This window comes from Trachinotus anak, unplaced genomic scaffold (genome assembly GCF_046630095.1).
Source record: "Trachinotus anak isolate AG129_WGS33_773 ecotype Australia unplaced genomic scaffold, CSIRO_AGI_Tana_v1 ptg000003l, whole genome shotgun sequence".
Classification (NCBI taxonomy): Eukaryota; Metazoa; Chordata; class Actinopteri; order Carangiformes; family Carangidae; genus Trachinotus; species Trachinotus anak.
The window spans coordinates 11092573-11109167 of NW_027273854.1; the positions used below are offsets into that span (position 1 = coordinate 11092573).

At 39.6% G+C, this 16595-nt stretch overlaps 2 protein-coding genes across 6 annotated transcripts in view; one reads left to right on the forward strand and one right to left on the reverse strand.

Annotated features, from left to right (window-relative positions):
* The window catches only part of LOC139616655 (ras-related protein Rab-26-like), a 117170-nt gene extending 114386 nt beyond the window's left edge, over positions 1 to 2784 (forward strand). For all 5 annotated transcript variants that reach the window (XM_071473609.1, XM_071473611.1, XM_071473610.1 and 2 more), the window contains 2 exons: positions 374 to 450; positions 1091 to 2784. In XM_071473609.1, coding sequence (XP_071329710.1) covers positions 374 to 450; positions 1091 to 1190 — 177 coding nt within the window. In that variant the 3' untranslated portion in view covers positions 1191 to 2784. The remainder of the gene's footprint in view (positions 1 to 373; positions 451 to 1090) is intronic.
* A 213-nt stretch (positions 2785 to 2997) lies between these two features.
* On the reverse strand, positions 2998 to 16414 carry LOC139616623 (arf-GAP with dual PH domain-containing protein 1-like). The gene is made up of 11 exons (XM_071473605.1): positions 15835 to 16414; positions 13219 to 13349; positions 12345 to 12436; positions 11185 to 11267; positions 6270 to 6382; positions 5775 to 5921; positions 5311 to 5394; positions 4867 to 4929; positions 4621 to 4692; positions 4033 to 4261; positions 2998 to 3938 (listed from the first exon to the last, which is right to left on the reverse strand). Exons 1-11 carry the CDS (start codon positions 15923 to 15925, stop codon positions 3910 to 3912), a joined length of 1134 nt encoding a protein of 377 aa, XP_071329706.1. The 5' UTR covers positions 15926 to 16414; the 3' UTR covers positions 2998 to 3909.
* Between the last annotated feature and the right edge of the window lie 181 nt (positions 16415 to 16595).

Below are 16595 nucleotides of genomic sequence, written 5' to 3' on the forward strand. Positions count from 1 at the left end.
AGCAATAAAGTGCCCCTGAGTAACTTGAGGCTCAGGCTGGGAGGGGAAAAAAGCACATCAGTTATCATCACTGAGGGCTGAGACTAATTCCTCTGTGGAGGAAAAGCAGCGAGACAAATTTATCACTTCAGAGCTGAAGTTATCCAAAGTAAACAAGTGAGCACTACTGCTGCTCTGTGAAATTCTGCTGTAAACTTTTATTTGTTTGAATGAATTTGAGTTTGTTGAATTTTAACCAACAATCATACTTGATATTATTCTTGATTTAGAAGGATAAACCGTCTTATAAAGTGCTACATTTTCATATGTTTATGTGTGTTTTGGGTAAAACAGTGACGATCTCCAATAACTTGTCACTGATTTGACACTGCAGGAGTTTGGAGTTCCCTTCATGGAGACCAGCGCCAGGTCAGGTCTCAATGTTGAGCTGGCTTTCACTGCTGTGGCTAAGTGAGTAATCAGTCTGCATGCAAGTGTTGTGGGTTGGACTAATTAAGAGATGTTTTGTCATTTTTATCTAAATATTAAAAAAAAAAAAAAAAATCTTTAAAAGTCAAAGTTAATTTTTGACCTTGGAAATAGGACAAAAACTTCTTAACTCAAGGTTTACTTGTTACAGAAATTTCAGTTGCATTTCAGGTTAAAATCTACAACAACAACAAAAGACATATTAATAAATCTATACATATGCAAGTGTTGCTCATTTTAATAGTTTACTGGTTCCACATCACACTTCTGTAAGTTGCACATTGGATCAAGGTTGGCCCCCAAACTAGGTTTGATGTCAAAAAGTGCAACTTATACATACACATCAGATATTCAAGGTGAGCCCACAGAAACCTTAGTCCTTCAGCAGCAGATGAATGTGAAAACAGCCTTCTAGTGTCAAACTCTCCACCACCATGTGTCAGTGAAGGTCAAACATCCAGGTGAAGTTACTGACTTGAATTATACAATTCTGACATACCCACATTCAGTTCACTCTTTGTGTGTTTTAGAGTAATTTAAGGCATAAACTGATCATTTGTTTTGCTTATGGCGAGTGATTGCACTTTGTGTAACCTCATCTTATACTCTTCCTCTGTGTCAGGGAGCTGAAGCACAGGTCCATGAAGGATCCCAGTGAGAAGTTTAAGCTGCAGGAATACGTAAACAAGGAGATGAGGGGCACTGGATGCTGCAGGTCTTAAAGCCTGCTCCAGTCACTCTCTGGATCTGTGTGTGTTTGTGTGTCACTCATTATCATACAGCGTGTGTTCATATCTGGCCTGATCAGAGATGAGGAGTCAGCTCCAGCGAGGTATAAACCCTTCTGTCCTTCTGTTCCTCCACCACTTTGTCTCAGTACTCACAACCTCAATCTGTTGCCATATAGCCATCTCACCACCCTCCTCTGTCTTTTGTGTCCTGCTTTCCCTCACCCACCTCCTTCTGCAGCTGTGAATGTAGCCCCAGGTTGTGGTTTGCAAGACACAAACTTAGGCGCTGCACACCTCAGTTATTAACCTATTAATGCACATCTTCTTCCATTAATCTGCACGATTATTTAGACTCCAGGCACAGAATCTGACACCTAGCATATGTCTTTGCATTACATTGTGTGGTGATTTAATCTTTTTGTAGAGACAAGGTGCACATCTTTTAAAGCCATTTATTTCTTACAGCAACTTAAAATGTAAGTGAAATTTGTTTGAATGTTTTCTTGTTCAGCGTACGAATGAATGTTAATATACTACATGTGTAGTGATGTGTCTTCTGTCCATGATTCAGTGTTCACATCAGTAATTCAGGCTCCCCAGAGCCAGTTTAGCTCACCAGCATAAACTCAATCTAAGCATTTCCATGATTCAGCTGTGGATATTTGGGAGTACGTATTAGTTCAACATATTGTACAAGTAAATGAATGTTACTTTTTTGTATACAAAGATAATAAGTACAGAACAGCACCATTAACCACATGAAACCATTGTTTTAGTGGATTTGAATTTATGCTAAATGCAAACATAGTAGTTTAGACAAATCTACAGAAACATAACAGTGCATGGGTTACACAACCTTGTTTTCAGGCACATTATTGGGATTTTTTCTATTACAGAGAATCAGTTTTGAGTTTTGGAGAGCTCTAATGCAAACTCTCTTCTTGACAATATAGATTAATTTGTTTTGAAAGTTAAAAACAGATGGTCAAACATACTGTATGTAATCTATATACATTGGGGTTTTGACAGTGTAAATACTTAACACTTTCTTTTCTGCATGTGAAAAAAGTTTCAATAGAGGAGAATAGCACTTTAGATGGTAAATGAGCGTGGGTGGGGTTTTGGGAATAAAGACAAACAGTATGTTGACAATGTTACCTAAAGTATTGTATATGAAAGAAATCATATGTATATTTGTTTTTATTTTATTTGTAGCCTGTGCAAACTTGACTAGACTGCTTCAATTCCTGCTTTTGTTTTCCATTCATGAATATATAAATGGGGTATATAGTGCTGTGGTCTTTTAAAAACATTTGACCAGTATGTTTCTTATAATCTGTTCACAGTATTTAACCTATTCTTCATAAAAGAAGCATAGGCCTCTTTTTATATGCCAGTTGCTTTGGTAGATGTCATCTTAGTCATGGAAACCATAAAAACTGAATATCTATCTGTACGGACTTACTGTACAGTCTCTAATCTTGATGTTCTCAGTAATGTATTGGTTTTTGGTTTTACTACTTTTCAATGTGCAACTTCTTTCTTGTAACTGAAAGTTAACTACAATAAAACAGAAGGAAATGTGGCTTTTACCCTTTTAATAATGGCCATATTTCAGATTCACTTACACAAATTCTCCTCTCAGAGCATGAGTTACAAAACAATGTGTCAAGTGGAGATTTAATGTCTTGTGTCAGGGACACTTAAGCAGGATGGACACATGCTCACATTGTCTGCTTGAACCCAGCTCTTTACATTTGAATGAATGGATCACGACTCAATAATGCTCAAGAACATCTTCATGCGTTCCTGTGACGCACTTGCACAAATTATTTAATATGTACATCTTCAGTCACTGGTTTATTGAGGTTAACAGTGGGGATGAGTGTGTGTCATAACAAGTTTAAAACCTTTCCTTTGCCTCCCTCTAGTGGATAAATAGTAATATGACATGAAAGCAAATGCTTAATTTGATCATATTTTTTATATAGTTTCACAAAAATGAGACAGGAATGCAAGCCAATAATATTCAGATGTACCTGCAGTGCTTGGCAGTGTCATATTGAAAGCTACTGATAGCAAATTAGAGACAGTTTTAAAAAATAAATACAGAAATAAATATCCTTGCACTCAAATGAAAATAAATGTGAGGACTGCATATTATTTCTTACTGACACATTACAGTCCTGTGTCAGATTATGTTTTCAGTGTGCCTATAACTGACCAGAGTGACAGAGTTTGTGCACTGGTTGAAATTCATGGAAATAGTTTACGAGAACAGAGAACACCGTGTTGAAATCTCTTCACGTCTGAGCAGCAAGAGTTCTGATTCCTACACAAAACGCACACATACATAACCGCTGCACATTCAGGTCAGGATAACTGACCTTTTTTCAAGTATGTAAGTCACGTCACATGACAGATGAGTGCGTTAGGCTAACATTCATGAGCACAGAAGTGATTCTGAGAAATGGGTCTGGCACATAATGCAAGTGAAGATGAGCGGGACAGCAGGTAGAGTATACGGAGAAATTGTGAGAATGGTAATTGCAGTCGAAGCTGTTTCACCTTTCGGTCCTTCTCTGTTACCCTTCATTTTACAAGAACTTCCATTAGGAGATGTAAAGTACACATCTTGCATCCTTTTCTTCTTCCAGTCCAACTCCATTCTTCTAATCCTGCACTAATAGTTCTTCAAACACTAAGACGGTCATGGTTTGTGCTTAAAATAGGCCTCCACTACAGAGAGAATGGAAAAATACAGATATCAGACTCAGCAATTGAGAAGAAAAGGCTAAATAATGACTATACATAGTTGAGGTGTTTAATTTACCTGCATACTCCTGAGGCAGCATTGGTCTGTTGATAACAGTCTGAAATGCAGCCATCCAATTTTTCTGATCCTCTTCCGTCTCACATGCGAAAAGAAACTTCCTGTCTGGTGTCACTATGGTAATTCCAAACTGCCAGTGGTAGCCCTGAATGTTGGGAGGGAGCCCAGCAAGCACAGTGTAGCTGTTTTCCTTACTACCAATGAACACCTCGCCTCGTGCATAGGCATCCTAAAATCAGAGGGACAAACAGTTAATCCTCTTGATATAAACTGCCATGCTGTGTTATTGGGGGAAACAAAAATAAGCAAGACAAGCACAGACATATCAGTAAAATGAATGTAACCATGTCATATTTCAAAAGGAACACTGGTGTTTTGGCATGTGCGCCACAAACCAAATGTCACTGAGTGCACTGTATCGTCATAGTAAATAGTTCCAAACTTGCATAAATTGCACTTTTTGTTGAGTTTTTGGGTGAACTGTCCCCAAAAATGAACAGAGATTGAGCTAGACAAAAAGGCACAGCTGCATCTGCTGGCCACAGTGTGTAACTACAGCAGTATTCTCATGGCGTGCAACTTTAATACCAGTGGATCTTTGAAGTACATGAGCCTCCTGTCATCCATGGTAAACCACCTCTTCTTGAAGCCCTCTGTGTGCTGTGGGACAGAAACAGAGGTTCAATTCAGACACTTAGAAGTGTCAATTCCTTGGCTTGCATGCTTAAGCTGTAAGACATTGCTATTAGTTCTGCATATACCATGTTGTGGTGTTATTCAATCTACACAACAACAAAAAAACAACCAAAAAAAAAAAAAAAGAAAATGCCTCACCTTTGGACCTGTCTTCTCCATGTAACCCTCCTTTATGTAGTCCCTGGTTAGCTTTGACAACAACTAAAACAAAGAGCAAATACCTCACTGATAAACTCTGAATTAAACTCTGTGCAACTACACATGTATGCAGAATGCTAAATTATGCTAAATTTGATTATTTTATATTCAACTGTTTAATTTTCTGTAAATCTCCCAACATAAAAAGGTCTGAATTTTTGTTTCAAAACTCAGAATTACAGTAGGGAAATAGTTAAGATAGCAAGTCTTTATTTTGTTGACTTAAGAAATTTGAATTAAGAATTAAAATTTAAATATGTGAAGTCCAGAAACAATTGACTGAGCAAATTAAATAACTACTTGGTATATTTTTTGTAGGACATGATGGTGGTAGCTATAGCCATGTATGTAAATGCATGTGTTGGTGTAAGCCCATGTACTCACATCAGAGTTGGGAGCCCCAGGAAAAGCCACCTGCAGGTAGTGAAACCTGGCTGCTCTGATGGCATTGAACCAGTCCACCATTTCCTTCAGGACAGGACATCAGGAAGTACAATGACTGACTCATTTACATCACCAGTCCCAGCACTACACACAACACTCATGAGACAAAATGGCTTTTCTAAATGGCATTTGTTGTAGAAATTCAATTTGAACAGCTCTAAACCCAAGGGAAACACGCACCATGTGGAACTAGAAGCATACTCCATCACTGTTTTATTACTCATTACATCATAAGCCATGGGACAATTGTTTTGGGTGTTTAGCCTTTGCACAAACGAACATCAATTACACACCAACTTGTAACAACAAACTATTTCCACCAGATGGACACACACGCCTTCTGCTGTCTCCTCAGACACACTTCTCCCACCCAAACCACCGAACAGAGAGGCACTGTAACTCACCTTTCCATCCTCATGGTAAACAAAGATATTCCTAGTGCTGTTGTCCTTCAAATAAGTTATCTGCAGGCCATGGGCAGTGCCAATTTTAGTTGGCTGGAAAGTGGCATTCACGGTATTGATCTTCATTATTGCTTTGGGCTCTCTGGCCTGCAGAGAGGGAAGAAATTTTTAGAAACGAGATAAGTCATTGATTAAGTCTTATCTCCTTTGTGTATAAAACAGAACACGTTAATCATAAGGGAGATTAATAAAAAGTTGGAAATAAACAATGTGACTATGGTCTAGGCCAGCATTAAACTACTCTTCCTCCTTAGCTTTATGGTATTAATATGGGAGATAACCACATTTGGCAAAACATGTAGAGCTTAGTAGTAACAATTTTAAATGGGAGTTTAAATAAATCAGAACATTTCTAGATAAAGCGACACTTAACAAGGGTAGTTTAACAGTAGCTGAAATACAGATGAGAAGCAGAAAGAGAGAGAAAGCACTCACATCATGCTTATTGAAGTACTTCAGAACACCCTCCCGTTCAGACAGAATAAATTTTCGGCTGAGGTACTGTCCATTGTCTCTGCCTCGTTTCCATAGAAACCCCTCTCTGTAGCCTGCCAGGAGGGGAGTCACAATGGTCCCGTTCCATTAACATGGAGCGAGAATACAGAGAACCACAGCAGACTTTTACCAAAACTACAATACCTTAAAATCTAAGACAAATATTAATACAGAGTAAAAACTCACTAATCAAGCTATAGAATAAACTTGATTATGTAGAGAGAAGTATGTATATGTAATGGCTTAAATGACTTTTGGGCCATATGGATGCAGCAGAAAAATCTAAACAACACTGACATATTGTCACCCTTTGAAGTTTAAGTTAAACACTGTCATTCATTTGGAGACATGTTTCTGGCTACCTGATGAACATTAGTCTGATATTCATTCTCCTGTTGCCTCTGTTTTTGGTCTCAACCAACTCCTCAAAGAAATATCTGGTTCTTCAGTTCAAGCTCCACTATGTTCACCAGCTGGTCACCAACTATCTTCGTCTCCTGTCTAGTGCTGGGTAAGTAGTATGCATTGGTTTATCAGAGCTTTTGACTGAAAATAGCTACCTGCTGAGAGTGGAAGTGAACTTGAGAGCAGAGTTTGCTGGCCAGAAAACAAACCCTCATACACTCTGTACAGCTGCAGGGAACCACAGTAGTGACAGGTTGAGCTTCAATAGTCAGAAATGATATTGTCATGGCAGGAAACAAGTGGGCAAAATCCTTGCTATATACTGGCTATTATAATAAACGTTCCATTGTGGCCATTCGTCCTGTAAATGGTGAGTGCATCAAAACAGTAATTTTACATTGTGCAACAGTGGTAACCAAGATTGTGAGAGATATTAAACTAAGGCCACTGAACCGTACATGTGTATGTGTATGTGTCACTAGCTTTAAGAGTACGTGCACACTTTTAGTTTATGTGGTCACCAGTCTATGCAGCTTAGCAGTGGTGGAGAGGAAGCAACTCTGCTTTTACTAAACATAAATAATTCACCTTGAACTGATGGCTTCCTGTTCAAGCTTGATGACTGAAATAAACCCTCTTCTCTAACACACACACATACGCATGGAGGCTTTTTGATTAACAACCAGCAAAGAACCTTTTTTCATAATTTGTATTTTTTCTAAACAATCTAATTAGTGCCAGTGAGGTCTGGTCATTTTTTATGTCTTCTAAATAATGTGTCATATCAAAAATACCCTTACACATCCCCTCTGTCTGTCACACACACACACACACACACACACACAACTCATATTTAGTATGAGGTCCAAAAATTCTCATTTTCCTAAGCAAGTGTTGCCTGACTCGGTGAGAACACTTGCCTTCTTTTAGGCATTGATCCCTTGCTGTTACCACTCCAGCAGTACTGTGACACTGCAAGATCCACAAATTGCAACTGTTGCAATGAACTTTCAGTATTAATCTTTAGTCTAAGAATCTGCAAGTAGGCTCCATTAGAAACAAGTGAAACCACTTCCACTTCAAGCAACTGTACGAGACAAATATTTCAGTATCTCTATCAAATGCTGGTATAGTACAAGCTTAAGTGCAATGCGGTAAAAAGCAAATCATGGTGAAAATTTGAGAATGTGCCAGAAAATTACATCTCAGCTGCCACTTTCATTGGGGAAATGGACCTGGAATGAGACCCTTAAATGTTTGCTTGTCCACCTGCACCTTCCCCCCTCCCTTTTCTTCAGTTTCTTGCTTCTTTGTACTTGTACACTAATAAAGTTATCATGATGTGGGCCACAGACCACAGTAGACTTCTGGCTGAGCAATGGCTTCATCAATTATTCAGTCAGAGTGTGTTGTTCCACCACTGGGAAGGAAGGAGGGGCTCAAACTGTCCACAACAACAAGATAGGTCATTCACTGTAACAGAAGGGTGTCAAATATTTGCAAACACTTGGGAAAGCAAAGCATGTTGTGGACCACAGCATCTGTCTTTTTTTTTTCCTGGCCTGAAGTCTATGAGCAATGTTATATAGAATATTTGCACACAAAGAAGGCCATTCTTCCGCCATGGCAGAGACACACAGCCACATGCTCGTAAAACCTCTGCACAGCACAACACAAGAGGCCATTGACAGAGAAGAAGACAGACACAGGAAGAGTTTGACAGTCATGAGACTCCGATAATAGTGCTTTATCTTCTTTACCTCAAAGTGAGATTTTACTTGTTTTTCTTTTTGCACGCACTCATTTATTGCATGTTTTTAGTCAAGAGCAATGCTACATTTTGCCTTTTTTAATACATTCAGTCTCTGCAGAGAAATACAAGGGCTTTCTCCTAAAATCCAGTTTATTTTTACGCAAAATTTGAAAAAAAAAAAAAAAAGAAAAAATTCAGCTAAACAGCAAACAATGTGTTTGAGAGTTTCAGGTTGTGAGTGGGCACTTCTTAATGTACCTACAAATGTTTTTAAACAGAAAATACATATGTGTGCTGTGAGAAATTTCTAAACTATGTTGACTTTAGATGTCACAATGTGTTTCCTCATCATGTGGAATACTGCATAGTATGTGAACCTGGCACTGTGGCTCAATCAATGACATCACTTTACTACAAATTTAGCAAGAAAATCCCTCCCACTACTTACGTAAGAGGGATGTGGAGCGATACAGTAATGTCTTTAAACATTCTACCAAAAATGGTCACAAACCCTGCTTTCTATCAGGTCACACTGACTTTATTTTGCACAACTTCCTGTTTCTGGCACAGACCGTTTACCAAGGGAAACTGACAATAAAACCTGATAGACAGACCATCATGTTATATCAGCTGAACATATGGAACATGACATGTCTGACTATACTGACAGCTTCCCATTTCCCCTTTAGCTGTACTTAACTTCTAAGTAAGTTGCGGCTGGAAGATGAATTGGAAATGAATGAACTAAATCTGTGTGGTTTGATTGATTATACATGATTAAGAAAAAACGTGTTAATAAGGTGAAGGTTGAAAAACAGCGGGCCTATCCTTTAATTCATGGCTCACGGCTTCATGGCTTCATGGCTATAATACAAGAGCTAGGTTTTACTAAAACACCTGAATGGAATTAATGTTAATAATCAACAGGTCAAACTGGTCAAAGTGTTTACTTTGCACTTTAAATTAACCCCACTTTAGCTCGTATACGAAGTGTGTAAACATTCATGGTTCGTAACACGCTATAATGTAGTTGTAAGCACATGTTGTAATATGTTTTGTGATGACCTGATGAAGGCCACAAGCCCAAACACGTCGGTGTAACAAAAAAGTTCTTCTGTTTACTGAAAGTGTTGCTGGAGTTTTGATCTTGTTGTGAGCACATATAACAAAAGTATTTATTGTATTGGTCAATAACTACAATTCCTCCTGAGGACAACTATAAGTAAAGGCTGGTGTTTAAATACATAAGGAATGACCTCTTTTGTACAGTAAAACAGTAATATCAATATATGACTTCTAGTTATTGTTGGCAAGTCAATTTGAAGTCAAAGATCAATCTCTTGCCTTCACTGTGGATGCATTTCCGGTTCTTATCTATCAAAAATCGGTAACGGCCCAATCTTGGCATCTATGCATAATAGAAAGGATTCTTCAGTCTTAAGACATAATAGCCCCATCTTAGCATTTGTACACTCACTGCCACTCAGTTTGGGGGCTTCCATTATTGATTTGCTGAGTCTGAGTAGCGGCTAGGGTTGGCGCCACTCCTCTTTTAATGCAACTGCACTAGGCAACTAGCCAAGAGACATTTGTCATTTGTGACACACACATATTCACAGGCGCATGATTCAGCACAAAAGACTGATAAGGGTTATGTAATATACACTTAGAGAGGAAGTGAACTTAGGCCAATGACAAAATGATTTCACACAGTCAACTATCACAAAGGGTGACATATACTGTAGTTAGGCAGAAACAGTGGTCAGTGTACATTAAGACAAAAGTGGGAAGTTAGGGCATAAAGAAGATGAGGATACACTGTGCAAGGAGCTGGAGGACAACAGCAAAGGCCAGTTTTCCTCCACTGATGATCCGCCACTCTGACACACCATCTATCCGCCAAGCTCCCTAATGAGCAGTCGCACAATCTGACTTGCTGGGTAATTGGGGCTGGACGATGCTGGTGGTAATATCAATAGCAAAGGTGCCTACTGGGCCATGGGTTACTTATTATTGTACCCTTTGACAGGACCATGTTATTACCAGGTCAAACAGCACCTGTGGCACTAAATAAAGATTTGCAGGATGTTGATTACATTTGGAGATTGCAAGTGAGTGAGACGTATTAAAAGTATAATCTAAGTTCACCATAGTTTGGTTTGGAAATACACTTAATGGCTGGGAAGATTAATATCTGAGTTGGGTCATGTTAGGCTACTTTAACATAAAGAGTGAAAGCAGGGGGGAAACTGCTAGCCTGTCTGTCCATGGTGAAACAAGTATACTCACCAACACATCTAAGGCTCATTTATTAATATGATGTATCATTTGTTTAACCCAAAGATAAACAATGCTCTGTTAAATGCTCCATTTCTCTTATTTCCCAAAATGTTGAACTATTTCTTTAAGTGGAGGCTGCAAAGGCTGTGGGGTGTGAGATGAGGCTTCCTTTCCCTTTCTCTTTCACTCACTATCTTGGGTGAAAGATAGTGAGTGATCACTATCTTGGTTGTGATCAGCTGCTCCGCTGAAGAATGCTGATAATGATAAATGGATGATTCTGTTTTCCTGCTGAGTATTCATTCAATGCTGCACAGGAGGTGCTGTGTATGACAGACAATTACTTGTTTCTCCGAGTAAGCAAGAAGTATAATGTGTTTATGTGCATAACTGTATAGAGACACATTTAATTCTTACCTGCCGAGTAGGGCTCCTGCCTCTCCACACACAGAAACTCCTCCCTCTCATACTTGGCTCGGATCCATTGTTCCCGCAGGAGCCTGCAGAACAGGAGTTAGATGCTCAGTTTTGCCTGGGTTTGATGTTTACTTCATGCCTCAGCTCATTTGTTGGAAACCTCTCATTAACTTACAGATGTCAAGACTGCAGGCCACTTTTCATGCAAACTCTGAACAGAAGCAATCAAATATTACTTGGCTCATCATCTTGTAATTATCACTCGTGTCTCCCTTATCCTCCATCTTTCATGATACTGATCATGCTCCTCTTTTATCTCTCATGCATCTTTATTATGTTAATTTCTCTGGACACTCTCTGTTCCCTTGAAATTATCTTTAACATTCACAAAGCATCATTCAGAAACTTGGGCCTTGCATGTGTGTGCATCTTCAGCATGATTCTCACCAAGGGAACTTATTTCAACATGCTTACTCATGTATGTCGCTTTCAACAAATCAGTGTCAGCCTTTAAAGTCAAAGCTTTGAACACCTCTTCCAAGTGCTGCAAGCCCTTCACACTGAACATATTTGTCTTTTTCTCTCCAAACAATCACACCCCATGAACACAATGCAGGTCCATTTGATCATCACAGCTCAGAGTTGTGTCATTGCATATTATTTATACCACAGGACGGTTAAGGAGAAGCTCTTCCACTGAACTGCTGCTTCCTGTCCAAACTACAGGAACTTGGCATTCTTATCACGGAGGAGTTTCCACATCCCAGTCTGGCTACCAAAACCACTTGTTGCCCCTATGTTACTTAATACATCCATTTGTGGAACAATAATTGCAGTTTTAATGATGTATCAGTAACATTTTATCTTTTTGAAAAAAAAAAAAAAAAAACACAAACATCCACTAAGGTTTGCAAAGTAGTTTGATGGCACAAAACCTTCAGTGCTGATGCAGAGTAAGTCTTTAATGGTATGAAGTAGCTGACTTTAATTTGTTCAAAATCAAGACAAAAACAAGACAACAGAAAAAGTTTCTACAGTATCAAATCTGTGCTGCAGATATGTACTCATCCCATCCATCTTACATTTAGAGGTGACCACCTGTACAAAAGTGACAACACCTCAATCAGATATTAATTAGGGTGGAGGACAACATCACTTACATGCAGTCTTTGTATGTGGGGTGGTAGTAGAAGGCAGGAACTATCTGTTCGTATTTGGCCTTGGCAGCATTGTTACCTACAGAATCCATAAACTGCAGAGGCAAAAAATAAATAAAACATTTCATGTTTGTTAGTGATATTTGTGTGCAACCAGTGGCTTAATGGCTGTGAGTGCGTGAATGCGTATTTGGCAGGCTGCAAACACACATTTAAATATGATGTGCTTGCAGCTCAGTGTTTATGGGGCTGACTCCTTGCCCAGAGAAAGACAATCCTGCTGTCTGCCTCTTTTGGGTTTCTGTATTTAACACAAGGGATACTACTGAGCATTTATCAGCACATAGCTGAGAAACTATAGATCACACACACACACACACCAAGACAGAAAAGGGAAAAAAGGGGACAAAGAGAAAGATCTAATGGCAAAACACACACCACAAACCATTTTGTTGCACACATTAACACAAGCAAACCAAAGTGGACAGCAGCATGAAATACATTCTCACAATATGGTTGTGTGAAAACAATACATCTTACACTGTGAGTTTTAAAGTCTGAACATCCCGGGATTCAGCACACACCCACAAACACCCATACACAAAGATATTGTTTGTATCCGCCAGCTGCTGGCTCATGGCTTTCAGGCCATGGTGAATTGAGACTAATGACTTGTCTTATTCTTCCAGGCAGGGAGGCAGGGGCAGAGCGACAGACAGAGAGTGATGCTCACAGTGGAGCAGGATGGGATGGGTGAGGCCAGAGGCGGCAGACATTACTTCACACCAAGATCATAATTAATAATTTTTTCTTACAAAAGACAGGGCTTTCTGTTCGTGGTGTGTATGAATAAAATCCTTCAGACGGTAGATCTCACCTCCACCTCAGAGGAGCTCCAGGGATCCAGCAGGACAGACTTCACCCTGCTGATCTGTGCAATGTTTCTATGGAGGCCTGAGCAGGTGTGACACACAAACACACCCAGGGTATAGGATGCCCACTCCGGGTCTGCAATGCAACATACAGACCCATGTAGATAGTCACAACACATATACAGCACACAAAAACCACTTTATGGTCTAAATAACTGAACACACTGAAACATTTCTCAACTCCCTTGCAGCAGACATTGATGGCTCAGCTGTATTTGAAGCAGGCTGACCCGAGTGAAGAGCAGAAAACCAAAGCACTGTGGAAATGATTTTCACATGTCACTTGTATGCTCAGATTAATGCACACAGGAAGAGGGTGCAGTGAACTCATTGATCTACAGTTAAAAACAGCCCACATCCTCAGAGTAATAAGACACAGATGATCAATACTTGGGTGAAAATGATATGAATCAGGAAGCGGGCCGAATGTATGTTTGTGTGAGCACGACTTTGGTGTTCCCTGTGTTTCTCAGTGTGGTGGCAGTAGTGAGGGGGTAGACTTGGCAGCACAGATGGCTCACCTTGAATCGCCCCTGGCAGGGGAGTGTTTCTCCTTTACACGACAGCCCACAGTTATTGTACTTTCTTACTACAATACCAACTTAGAAATAGTGAACTACCTTCAAATGTATTTTGGGTTGAATTAAGTTTGAGCTTATCTTGTACTACTTATAATCACATCTGTGTTTTGAATAAACATTTTTATGAATATTATATATTCACATGTATATCTGCTGCATATTATGTGTATGTACAGTTACCAGAGCATACAACATACATTGCATTCACACTTTTTTTGCATACAGTAAGAGTTACTGCTGTCTCCAACACCTCTGTGCCCCCCAAAAAAAACACATGCTCGAGAAAAAAAAAAATGTTGTTATGCATCACCAGTTAATGTTTTAGCACCCAGAACATTTTGCTGTGAGCAGCTCAGTGAAAGGTCAGAATATTAAAGTTTAAACATTACTTAAAATAGAGCCAAGTGTAGAAAGCGCGCAGTGTAGCAAGCATCAATTTCACTGAATTTCATAATTAATAAATGACATTTGTTTCTTTTTTAAAGCCAAGGAGTGAATTATCTTTTTTTTTTTAAAACAAGACACAGTAAACTATTGATACTATGTAGCAACATTTAAAATTAGGTCTGTGAAGAAACACAGGACAGCAAAGGTGTGAATGGCTGCACACACGCACTCACATGCACTCACACATACACACAGCTTTTCCTACACTTAAAAATCTCATTTTCAGAATCATTACTCCGATGCAAGGTGAGATAACAGCTGCCATGGTGGTTATTTTGTAAGTGAACCAAAGAACTAGGGGGGTGTGAAGTAGAATGTATTAGTGAGTTTCAACCACTGCTGATAACGACCAAGGGGAAAACAGTTCCAGCTCACACACACAATGTAAAAATAGCAAGAGTAGAGAAAAAAAAAAAGTACTTCCTTATACATAATCTAAAAGCTGCACACAAGCAACACTGCATCTGTACAGAAGAGACAAGAGGGTGATGTGTAGTTAGCCACTCCCATTTGTATCCCATCTGTATTATGAAGCCTGTGTTGGATGTAGGGTTTTCATAAAGTCAAACAGCCAATTAGCAGATGAGCAGGTGAATAGACATTTGAAGAAATTGAACAGGGACAGCATTTAACATCAAGATATGTGTACACGAACCCTTTTAAAGGCCTGAATGAATGGACCTGAAGAGAGGTGATGTTAATTTTACCGGCATTTGGCAGGATACTTTCATGTATCTATGGCCTCAGCATATTTCACACTGGAGCACTTTTTTTTTGTCTTGAATATATTTAGAAAAGCTGACATTCATGCCAAGTAAGGGAAAATACATTCAACCCATTATTCTAGACCTCTCTTACCTTCGTGAAGAGTAGATGAGCCTCATTTCACAAATTACACTTGTTTGCATATGCCTGTGTGCTGAACTGCAGATATGTTAAGTGGAAACCAACTAGGTGTGACCATGAGGGTGTGTGACCATACATGCGAGTATGTGCATGCTGAAAGACAGCAGCCACGACATGAATACATCATTGCCCCTCAGCCTAAAGACATTCGTGAAAATCCCCCACCCTCGGGATAAGATCATGAATCAGATTAAATGTCATTTTCCGCTTCTTTTTTTTTTTAACTAAAACTGAGGCGAACTAGTTAACCCTTTTTAGGTTACTTATTTGACGGAACAGTGATGCCTAGACGCACAGCTGGTTTCAAATGGCTTATTCATGACTCCGTTGCTCATTTATTAAAATCTCGACTCCTCCTGACTAAGGATCCTCATTATGTTAACTGTTTTATATTTCATGACCATGCCTAGAACACAACGTGACTGTCTGAGAAAAGAAAATAAACGACTTGTTCCCTCTTACGTAAAAGAACTGGAGGCACACTGTGAAATCTGAGTGTTCAATAAATTATTTACATGCTTACACTATCCCACGGGATTGTCATATAATGCAGGTTATAACAAAGTGAAGTAGGCAGAGGTCACTGAAACGTGTCCATCATCTGTCAGTGATCCCCCTCCAGCCTACCTGCAGCCCCGCAGTCGGCACAGTCTCCATTCCCAGGTTTTCCCAAAAGCTGTTTCATTCGCCGTCTGTTCTTTTCTTGTTCCGAAGCCATAATGCCAACGATCACTCCGCTCGGACGCCTCCTCGGCGGGTGTGAACCTCAAACTCTCATCGCGCTGGGCTTCGTGCGTAAAAAGTGCGTCGTTACGCGTCTAAACAACTAATGAGGGGGCTGTAATTCTAGGTGAAGGGTGGCTGAGCAGTGGGGCATGGTCAGTCTAATGTTGATGCTATACAACTATAACTGCATTAAACTCCTCTCTCTCTCTCTCTCTTTCTCTGGAGACCCCCAGTGGTCATTATGGTGATATGAAAATGCGCCGAGTGCGCCTACATATCCCCTCTGTCGCTAATTCTGTCTGGAAATATAGACTTACACACGGCTTAATTAAATCTTAAATTAAATAAATAAGAAAATACAATTTCTAACTGTATCCCTTGAGGTCTGATGACAGGTAGGTAACTATGGTGGACATTGTTACTAGGTTCCCTTCAGTTTTGCCTGAAACAGTCACACTTCAATCTAAAAAAAAAAAAAAAAAAAGAAAAATGTGTTTTCAGTTGTGGTTGATGAGCCCTGTGCTCAGGTGGAATGTGGGCGGAGCTTGGGTGGGGTTTACGTGAGGTTTCCAGGCTCTAACCAATTAGAATAGCAAGGGGAGCGAGGGAGACAGTTTGTTCAGGCCTACACACACGGTCAGAGGTCTAATCAGCCAAAACGA